The 11,679-nt window shown below is 39.6% G+C and overlaps 1 protein-coding gene across 1 annotated transcript; it reads left to right on the forward strand.

Moving 5' to 3' along the window:
- The first annotated feature begins 10,439 nt into the window (after nt 1–10,439).
- Nucleotides 10,440–11,393, forward strand: LOC117368391 (olfactory receptor 5F1-like). Its single transcript, XM_033961996.1, has one exon. It carries the CDS (start codon nt 10,440–10,442, stop codon nt 11,391–11,393), a length of 954 nt encoding a protein of 317 aa, XP_033817887.1.
- Nucleotides 11,394–11,679: the final 286 nt, after the last annotated feature.

Genomic DNA, 11,679 nt, shown 5'->3' on the forward strand with positions numbered 1-11,679 from the left:
ATAGCTGTACACTGCCATGCTGTGACCGTAGATCTGTGAATGTGAAGACCAGAGTCTCAGCCTGCTTCTCCGACATTACCGCCTGGATGTCTCACCGCCATCTAAAATTGAATATGGCCAAAACAGAGCCACTCATCTTCCTGCCTAAACCCACCTCCCCACTTCCCTCGTTCTCTGTCTCTGTGGACAACACTCTCATCCTTCCTGTTTTGTCTGTTCATAATCTAGGGGCCATCTTTGACTCCTCTCTCTCCTTCATAACCCAGAATCAAGCTATCACTAAAACCTGCTGCTTCTTCCTCTATAATATTATCACAATCTGACCCTAGCTCTCTGAGCACACTACCAAAACACTTATCTGCACCCTCACTACCTCGCCCTTGGACTACTGAAATGCGCTACTCTCAGGCCTTCCACTTAGCCATCACAATCCCCGCCAATCCATCCAGAATTCTGCTGCACGACTCATATTCTGGGAGAACTGCTATACTCACATTACCCCTCTCCTAAAGTCACTTCATTGGCTTCCAATCCATTTCTGAATACAATTCAAACTCCTCTTACCGACTTTCAAATGCACTCACTCAGCTGCCTCTCACTATCTCTCTTCACTTATCTCCCCATATGTTCCCCTCTCCCCCGTGAGCTCCACTCAGCTGGTAGGTCCCTCCTATCTGTGCCCTTCTCTTCCTCTGCCAACTCAGACTATGTCCCTTCTGTCTTGCTGCGCTGTATGCTTGGAACAAGCTGCCCGAATACCTGCGGCGGGCTCCATCTCTGTCAGTGTTCAAGGCTCAGTTAAAAGCCCACCTCTTTGAGAGTGCTTTCAACTCCTAACTCCTCTCACCTTGGGTTCTGCATCCCCAACCCTTTATGTCAAGTTAGCCTGTAAGTTCTTCCTAGAAGTGATCATCTATTAAATGTCAAAATGTATAGCTTTAGTGCTTTAGAAGTGATAAATAGTAACAGTAAATTCCATCCCCCTATCATGGGCCCTATCATGGGCCCCTGAATTAGTCATATGCAGAGGTGCATAGTTAGTTTCTAAAAAGGACCTCCATTGGATGTTGCATTGGAAATAAATTCAGGACAGTAAGGTGTAAGCATGTGCTCAAATGAACACTCAAAAACATATATTTTACCTTCTTTGCTCCTGGGTTTGCCCCTTTTAACTGTGGGCAGAAGTACATTTACTGTGATCATAGGAGCCTGTTCTGTGTGTGCTTGAGCACCCCCAATATTGAACAAATACCTTGACTGTGTCCCAGGGAGAGGAAATTTTCATTGGGTTTAGCACCCCCAATAATTTTAAAATGTTGGCTCCTATGACTGTGATACAGCTTACATACTTTTGACAGTTTTCAGCTTGGAGAATCTCCAGGTAACTACATGGATAACCAAACATCCCACAATTTGAGTTACGTAACTTGCCTGCCCATTGACTTGTGTGTCATAACATAAGAGTTCCTATATTGGGTCAGACCAAAGGTTCATCTAGCTCTGTATCCTGTTTCCATCAATGGCCAGTCCGGGTCACAAGTACCTGGCAGAATACCAAGAAGTAGCAAGATTCCATATTACCGACCCCAGGGATAAGAAGTGACTTTACCCAGATCTATCTTAATACTGTTTATGAACTTTTCCTTCAGTAACTTTACCAAACATTGTTTTTAAACCCAGCTAAATTATCTGCTTTTACCACTTGTTCCAGCAATGAGTTTCAGATCTTATCTATATGTGAAGTAAAAAAAACTAATCTCTGCTATTTGTTTTAAATGTGACAACTATGTAGCTTCATAGTCTTTGTACTTTTGCATTTAGTCCAATAAAACGGTATCATCTTTTTGCTTTCCCTTTCCTTTCTTTTATTTTGCTTTACGGAGGAGAGTGTGGCACAGTGGCTAGAGCTGCAACCTTGGCACCCTGAGGTTGTGGGTTCAAACCCTATGCTGCTCCTTGTGACCTTGGGCAAGTCACTTTGCTAAGCTGCGGTAGCGTTTTTAGCGCGTGCTAACCCCCCGCACTACATGGAGAAACTAATGCCAGCTCAATGGAGGCGTTAGCGTCTAGCACATGGGGCAATAGGGACCACATCCGCTCTATTTGTGAATAGGGACCACATCCGCTCTTCTCCAATCTCCAAGAACCACTCCCGTCTCCAGAGATTTGTTGAAGTCCAGTGACGATCAGATACTTAAAGCTCTAGGGCCATGAGAATATTCAGGCCCTGAGTGGTATCGCTGAGGTCCTGGGAAGTTGACCTATATGAGCTCTTATATGTATTAAAGATATCATTTTCCTGTTGTATGCATCTCCTGCCCCAGTCCTTAGCTTAGTACTGGGGAATCAAGCACTAGGGTTCCCTTTGAAGTTCACTTATATGCACATCCACAGATTCTGGTCAGCAGGTTGTAGCGTGGCCGGTCCTCAAGGCTCACAGTAACCGGCCCACGCTTACAATATTTTCCCCATTTAGCATGCACTAAAACCACTAGCGCAGGTTAGTAAAAGGAGCCCTTAATGCTCCACTGCCCCGGGTACATTAGATAGATTGTGAGCCCACAGGGACAGATAGGGAAAATGCTTGAAGTACCTGTATGTAAACTGCTAAAAAAAAAAAAATCTATTTATTACCTGTATAGTGAACTGACAGAATAATCAGACTACTTAGTATTTTTTGATGAGTAAACAATTGATTCAGGTTTACCCACTCCTCTCTACCTCTATTCTATCTCCGCACAGGCATCTTGTCTTCAAGCTGAAGCGCCCTAACCTCTGTAGACTTTCCTCTTATGAGAGTCATTCCATCCTACTGATTATTGAATAACTGCCAAATCTTAACTTTCTACTCACTCTAAAGTGGGGCTGCTTAATTCTGCTCCTTGAGGTCCACAGGCAGGGCAAGGTTTTCAGGATATCCACAATGAATGTGCATGAGAGAGATCTGCATACGGAGGTGGCAGTACAAACAAATCTCTCTCATGCCCTGCTCTAGAGACACCTCAGTTTATCCTCTTCAACACTACAGAATCTCCAGCCGAGTGTGTTTTTTGCATGCACTGAGCCTGTAAGAACTGTGTCTTGGATAGGAGTGTTGAAGGTATTTGGAAATGGATCTCTCTGGTTTGGGGGGTCAGGTGGACACACAACGAGGAGTCGGGAGGACAAGATATCAGGAGATCAGCCAGGGGTATATAGTTCAAAGAATCACTTTATTGATGCATATTTCACAATAGCTCAAAGACTCGACACTGGCAGTGTTTTGGCGTATGTGCCTTTATCAAGAGTCTAAGGGACTATGTTAAAGCAAAATAAAATAGGATAAAACATAATTAAGCATCATAATTCAAATCATCATAAAAACATGTATATAAATTAAAAAATATATATATATATGAGAGCAACATTATAACCTGAACATAAACAAACAGCATAATTCATAGCATAATTAAAAACATATGTAAAAACAAAACATATATTCTAAGCAAAAAAACATGATCTAAAAGACCATAAGGAGAAGACAAGCAATGAAAGGCAACATGCAACACTAAAGAAAACATAATTAAACTCTTAATCAAAAACATGTAAATAAATAAAATCTACCCAGGTGGTGTGGGTCTAAACAAAGAAAAAAGTATATGTTCAATATAAGGTATAACACAGTGGTCTTGAACACAAACCCTTTGCAGGGCTACATTTTGAATGTTTAGGTACTTGGAGGGCCTCAGAAAAAATAGCTAATATCTAATTAAAGAAATGACAATTTTGCATGAGGTAAAACTCTTTATTGTTTATAAATCTTTCCTTTTGGCTAAGTCTTAATAATAATATTGTAATTTATAGCTAAAGAGACATATGATCAAGAAACGGTTTTATTTTACTTTTGTGATTATGATAAACATACCGAGTGCCTCCAAATAGTACCTGGCAGGCAGCATATGGCCCCCAGGCAGCAGGTTTGAGACCACTGGTATAACAGGACAATTAAGAACAGTGGGGCACAAGTGGACCAGATTATTTATTTATTTTTTGGGGAATTTATTAACCTAAAACCTAATAATAGGACTACCATGAAGCAGTATAAAAAATATACACATTTAACAGTACTGCAGAATGACCATGTCACTGAAATATGATAAAGGACAGTTTCTAGTGCAATAGGAATGGGATGTTGAAACATATGGTACTCAATCCATTCTCATGAGCATACTGCAGAAAGATGGCAATCAGAGCTTTTGAATACCTCCTCCTTCCCAGTTTCTTCTTCCCCCTTCAGTTTCTTGTTTTGCAGGCGAGCATGAAAGTGTCTTCTGATCTGCTTGGTCTATTTCTTCTTTATTCTACAGCTAGAGCCTTGGTCCCCCTCCCCTAAAATCCTAATTTTTGAAGTTTTTTTATAAGCTCTGAGCTGATTTTAAGCTATTTTTTAGTGCTAAAATTCGCCTGAGGTGGCCATGTTGGATTTTCCTAATTTTTTTTTCTTCTCTTCACACGTTTACTAAATTCTAGATGATAGACATGGCAGCACAGGAGGATTCTGCATTTGGATCTTCGGTACTAAGAGCAGGCTTATCTATCTTAACTGGGACTTTGAGAACTGCTTAGATATATCCCTATGGTTCAGCATACCATCCCTATTGCACTGGAAAAAGCGATTAGGTTCTTACCTTGATAATATCTTTTCTAATAGAAAGGGGTAGCATGTTGAACCCCTCACCAAATAATTTCTGGTGTGCCTGTTTCTGCATTAAGCTTCATGGTCCTTTTCATAGCTAAGACTTCTCTGCCAGTTGGACTATGGGTTCAAAATCAGTTTGTAAATAGAAACTCAAGAAATAATTGAGCTTCACTAATATTTAAGTTGTTGTTTTTATTTGATGAATTTTACTATTCAATGACAATATTCGTTCATTTATAAATTAGTTTCATTATTGACTGTTATATCATTATATGAGCAGATCAGAATCTTGGTTTTGGGGAGTCCCTCCGTCTCCTGTCTTTTACTCTAGAGATCTTGCATGCTTTGGTACAAACTGAAGGGGGAAGATGAGACTGGGGAGAAGGAGGAGGCATTCAAAAGCTGTGATTGACATTTTTCTGCAGTATACTCACAGAATGGATCGCGTACCCTATGGTTCAGCATACCATCTCTATCTACTGGAAAAGATATTATCAAGGTAAGAACCTAATCTCTTTTTACGTAGACTAAAGGCATTTCTCATTGTTTTCAAACTTCTACTCAGCCTTTTAACATTAATATATCAAGTTTTAATGTAAAATCAGGTAGTCTCTTGCATTTGGATTGGTGAGATACTGAAGTGCACCAAACAGAAGAGAAAACTAAGGGATGAAATCAGATAATATCAACCTAGAAATAAAATGTGACAAATCAGTGGCTAGAACTAAATGAATTCAAAGGTGCACAAGAAAAGGAAGAAAAAGGAGGTAATAATGCCTCTGTATAGGATGCAAGTTAAATCTTTTTTGGGCACTGTGGAGAAAGGATTAGACAAGTCATGACAATACAAAAAGAAGTACTGCAATTCTGTAGAGTCTGCATAATGACTCTTATTTTTAAAAAAGGGTCTAAACAAAATTTGTATTTTACTTTTGGATGCTTATTTTTTTGCTCAGGGCTAGTTACATATAGGTACTATTGGTATTTTCTTGCTGCAGAAGGTTTACAATTTAAGAGCCTCATTTACTGATATGTGTTTATGCATTAAGGTACATTAAAGCACATTAATTAATTAATTTAATGCAATGTTTATATACCATTAAATCATCACACTGGCTTCGAAGCAATTTAAAAAACAAATAAAATTTGACCTATACAATGGCCAAAAGTCTAATCAGGTACTTTAAGTAGGGGGCTCTACTTAACTGTAGTACTTATGAAAAGGAGTAAGCAAACAATTATTATCATACATATCAGGCTTAGACAAAATAAGGATAAGGGAAGAATAATGCAGTAATTCAATAAAAAACACCACAGAAGAGAAAAACTCCAGAGAAGCAGAGTTATTAATAGAATTTATCTCCTTAGTAAATGGGACTTACTGAATGAAATGCGGCTTGCCTTAAATTGCATTAACCCTTTAAAGCAGTATGTTGCAAACTTTCCGGCCGGCGGCACACTAAACACAGTACCCTGACCAGAAGGCACCCAGAAGTGTGCGGTCGTCGACATGCTGATGTCATGTGTATGCGTGACGCAAAAAGCAAAAAAGTATACAATGAACTGCAGTGAAGTAACAAGTTAAAGAACAAAATAAAACAAAACAAAACTGCAGTGATGGTGTACAGGACGCCAAGTCTTTACTGAATAAACATAAAATTAAAATTATAAAACAGTTTGTATCCAAAAGGACAGATAAGGTTGGACCCGACATAGTCCGTGTTTCAAATAAACACTCCTTCCTCAGGGGTCCTAATCTGTGATGTATCAATGCAAGGAACTGGATAAAAACAGTGAGTAACTCGACAACCGTAATCGCTCTTACGTGGTGCAGGGCAAACTTGAAGAAGGGTTTGCAATTTGAGCAATTCTTCCCTAGCTTTGTAGAAAGAACACTTTTGTGATAGAAGGGACTTTACTATACCCCTTCTGGTTAATTGTAACAGATGCTGGATAAAAATTCTCTAAAACTTTGAACTCTGGACATTTACATTAGTCCACTGGCTCCTTTATATTTCTATGACATTTTAGGGGACTAAATATTGCACAACCTTTTACTATAGTCAAATTTCTTTGATTATTTTTTTAAAATTTCTTTCCAGTTCTATTATGCAGATATCAATGCTTTGAGGAGATTTAGTCATTCTTTCGCTTTCAAGCTGACAGAGCTCTGGAATGATCTACCGCTGGTACTGAGAAGTTTAGGCCCTTCCTCTCATTCTGGAAAGCCCTGAAAACTTTCCTGTTTACTAAACATTTTGGAAATTAAGTCATTTTAGTTTATTTATTTTTTTAAAAATGTTTATGTATTATGCTTATTTCACTATTAACCAAGTCGAGCTCCATTTGGTTGAAGACCTGGTCTATAAAACTAAGTTTTAGTTTAATTTAGTTTAGTTTAGTTTATTTAAGTTTTATCGGTGTGATGCATGTATGGGACTTTTCAGTGGTCTGTGCTCCATTAATACTTTAAATCAGGGGTGTCCAACCTGAAGCCCAAGGGCCACATGCGTGAAGTATTTTGTGTGGCCCCGGTCAAGGGCAATGCAGTGTTTTCTTCTGCTGCCCCCAGGTGTTTACCGTCTTGCCGGCTCTCTCCTCTGTCTTGCTGCAGCGTTTGTGCGGCCCCAGAAACATTTTTTTGTGGCCATTGGGGTCCAGGGAAGCCAAAAGTTTTGGACACCCCTGCTTTAAATCAATTAATGTGATACCTGCATGGGTCTCTGTTGAAGCTCCTCTCTTCAACTATCCATGCTGTGTTAGTGCTATAGTAGGTATATTAGGGATGGGTAGATGAAGAATTTTTGTTTCATATGTCATTTCTGGGAATGTTTGATTTGCTTATTTTTTCCCAAGGTTTTTGTTCATTACAGAAGTTTTGCAACCTAGAGCAGAGTGCACATTCTTATCAGCAAACAAAAAACAAACAAACCACTATCCCCTTAATTCTATAAGAAATGTTAAAAATTGCATGCATAATATTAGTCACACCCAAATTGTGCTTGCAATTTAATCGAATAGCAAGCTAATTAGTGTTATTGGCATTTTAACAAGCAATTATTGGTGCTAATTAGAACCAATTACAAGTTACGTGCTTAAATTGTGGCGCAAGTCAAAAAAAGGGGCATGGAAATGGGTGGCTCATGGGCAGATCAGAGCATTCCTTTAAGTTGTACATGTAATTATAGAATACAGACAGCCGCATCTAAATTTAGGTGCAGACATCTGCACCCCGTTTTCATTGGTGCAAACGGCCACGCTTAAATTTAGTCACAGTTCCCAGGCATAAGCACTGTTCTGTAAACTGTACCTAACTTTAAGTGTGGCATATAGAATAATGCTTTTTTTGGCACAGATATTTTGGGTGCCCTATATAGAATTTAGCCCTATATGTTTCTTCTGCTTGTGTTCATTTGTTAATAATATGCAATGAGATGGGATATATCAGGGTCTCTCAAACTGTGTGCCATGGCACAGGGGTGTGCCCTGAAGAGATTTCGTGTGTGCCATCAGAGATTCTAGAATTTTACTCTGTTTTAAATTCCCTTCATAAATATACACTAGAATAGATGACATGCACGTCGCATATGCATATATAAGCATCTGCATGCACAAGGATACAACTGCCTAGACAAGCATCATTCTTTGACGTGATTGGTCCTTGAAAACTAATGGCAAGTAATTTTAGTTTTATTTTTTATGCATTAGTTATCCTAACTTGAGCAACAAAGCTATCAAGGCTTTGTTACTGTTTGGATCTTTTTATCTTTGCAAACTTGAATTTTCAGCTCTGACAGGAATTAAATCGAATATAAGAGAACAACTGCAGATGGTGGTTGATGAAATGCATGTTTGCTTGTCGACTATCGAGCCACATTTTGAGTTAATTTACACTAAAAAATCAAGCACATCCATCATATTGATTAGCAATGCTATTCTGTCTACTTTAGTTTCACTGTTGTTACAATTACCCATGCTTAGCTTAAAGAACTTTAAATAAATGTTAAATTTAATTTGTTGGCTTTGCAATTTTATAATTTCAATTATATTGTGCCAGAGCTAAAAAAGTTTGAAAGACAATGGGATATATTATTAACATCTCCCATATCATTGCAAATGAAAGTCCGCCCCTAATGTGAATCAATGTGCTGTAGTCACCCTTGGTTATCCAAACCAGTTGACACTTCATGAAGATACATTCCATTTCTGGATCTATCTTTACTTTTTCCACATGGAAGGGAGGATTTTTGGTTATCAGACTCCTCATTCTTTACTTCCTTTCTTTATTAGATAGTAAAAAATAAAATGTCTCTATACTATTCTGCCAAAGATCTTAAATACAAAATGCATTGAAGCAACTTTCCTTAGTGATTCACTATGAATGAATCCCTTTTAGGGTTGGGGGTCACTTCAACTCCACTGTAAGAACAGTAACCCAACACGTTGCCTAATTTTCCACTGTCAACCCCCACACTGAGTTCCTAGGGCTTGCCACTCTGTTGAGGTTCTTGTCCCAGATCCAGTGTACAGCCAAAATCACTGGGTTGATTTTCTCCCTTTGAAATGGAGAAATTGTCTGCTCGTATTAATAGTTTTCCTCCAGACTTTGTTTCATATTCTTTGAAAGATCAGGTGATTTTGGTATACAATTCTTACTGGTGCAAATAAGGAAGTGGTCTCAGTGAGAACACTAATGGTGAACCTGGTTAAGCATTCTCTATGATTTAATATAGGGCATTTTTCTTCTTAAGTACAAGATTTGTCACTTCAAGTAAGGGTTTAAAAATAAGATCCTTGAAAATAAGTCTCATTGTAAATTATAAACCAAGGAATATAAAGAGGTGTTAATGATAGCAAAATGAGGCTATGTTTGGCATATGGTAGTCTTCCACAGTTGCGTCACATAGTGGGAGACCTTTCCAAAGGTAGAGAGTATTGAATGCATAATAATACTGCCACAGTCGACTTAACTGATCAAGACATGGGAAACCCCGATCAGCTGAGCTGACAGGACTCCCCAAAACCACGACATCGGGGAGTCCTGCCGGCTCACCTGATTGGGGGAAATTTCCTTGCCGCAATCAGCTGAGCTAGCTGCGGTAGGCAGAGGACCCCCTTACACCCAACCCTGAGATTGGCAGGAGGGATGCCCACTCCCTTCTGCCAGCCACCTCCCAACACCCCTGACTGAGATCGGCAGGATGGATACCTGCCCAACATCCTTCAATACCTCCAATACCTCCCCCGAGATGCCCACTCCCTCCTATCTGAAACTCCCCTGTGTGAGCAGCAGCTATAGAGGTCACCCTTCTCAGAATCTATGTTTTGGACATTACAGCTAGTTTTGGTTTTATTCTGAAGCATCTGAAACCTCCTTGGGAAACCATCCAATGCTGGATTGGTAGCATGGAATGTTGCTATCAGGTACAAATGACTTGAATTGGCCACCGTGAGAATGGGCTACTGGGCTTGATAGACCTTTGGTCTGATCCAGTAAGGCTATTCCTATGCTCCTGTGTCCTATATTCCTATGTTCAAGGAGTGGCCTGAAAAAAGGAAATTACAATGTATTCCTATGATGTATTTATAAGATTCAGTATCATTCCCTTTTTTGTTGTCTGATAATTCTGACATCCTTACCAACTACAGAGATGTAATCTTACAGTGATAAGAAGATCTCAGGAAACCCATCAAATATTGTGTCCTACATCATTGATAGTGCAATAATTTTCTTTGATTATTTTTCCCATTAACAGACCTCATGGAGCTCAGAAAATGGGAAAACAAGTCTGGTGTAACTGAATTCATCATAGTGGGGCTGTCCGCTACCAATGAGCCCCAGATCTTTCTCTTCTTAATGTTTCTGATCATTTACCTTATCACATTGCTTGGTAACATGATCATCCTCACCCTCATCACCAGTGACTCCCGCCTCCATAGCCCTATGTACTTCTTCCTGGCCAATCTCTCCTTGATTGATATCATCTTTTCATCTGTGACAGTCCCCAACCTGCTGTCCAACCTCCTGGGCATGAAGAAGACCATCTCCTTCTCAGGCTGCATTACCCAGTTATACTTTTTCCAGTACTTTGTGGTGGCAGAGTGCTACCTCTTAGCTGTCATGGCTTATGATCGCTATGTAGCCATCTGCTACCCCTTGAACTATCCCATACGGATGAATAGGAAAGTACGTATTCAGATGGTTATTGGATGCTGGATATGTGGGTTTGTCAATTCTATGGTCCAGGCAGTCTCTGTCTCCAGGCTGGACTACTGTGGTCCCAATATTGTAGACCACTTCTTCTGTGATGTCACGCCTCTTTTCAAGTTGTCTTGCTCAAGCACTACCCTTAGTGAGATAGTCTTCATGATTGTGGTAGTGTTTGCTGGGATGTGCCCTTTGACTTTTATCCTTGTTACCTACATACGCATCATCACTGCTATCTTGAAGATGCGTTCTACCGAGGGCCGTCGTCGGACCTTTTCCACCTGTGCCTCCCATTTTACTGTCGTTGGATTGTACTATGGCAGTGGCATTTTTAGTTACATCTGGCCAACCTCTACTTATGCTATGAACAAGGACGTGAAGGTAGTAGCTGTACTTTACACCATCTTTACTCCCATGCTGAACCCTCTTATCTATAGCCTAAGGAACAGAAAAGTGAAAGCAGCACTGAAGAAAATCATCAGCAGAAAGGCTGTCTTATTCAAGTGATCAGCATGTCATCATGGAGAGGGAAGGGTATAGCATTTGGTTCTATTCAATTCAACAAAGCACTTTTCACTCCACATGAAATCATATTGGATGGTAAAAAAAAACAAACAAAAAACCAGAAGACAAATCCTCACAGTAGATCTGCAGAAAGTGAGGATTGAAAGATGACCGCCACACGGGAACCAAATCTTTGATAAAAGTCAATTTGTTGACAAAAGAATAACTCTAAGTAGATGCTGACATACGTAGACTCGGCACTGTCAGTTTTTCGACACAGTGATGTGTC

The sequence above is a fragment of the Geotrypetes seraphini genome, chromosome 1 (assembly GCF_902459505.1).
Source record: "Geotrypetes seraphini chromosome 1, aGeoSer1.1, whole genome shotgun sequence".
NCBI classification, from domain to species: Eukaryota; Metazoa; Chordata; class Amphibia; order Gymnophiona; family Dermophiidae; genus Geotrypetes; species Geotrypetes seraphini.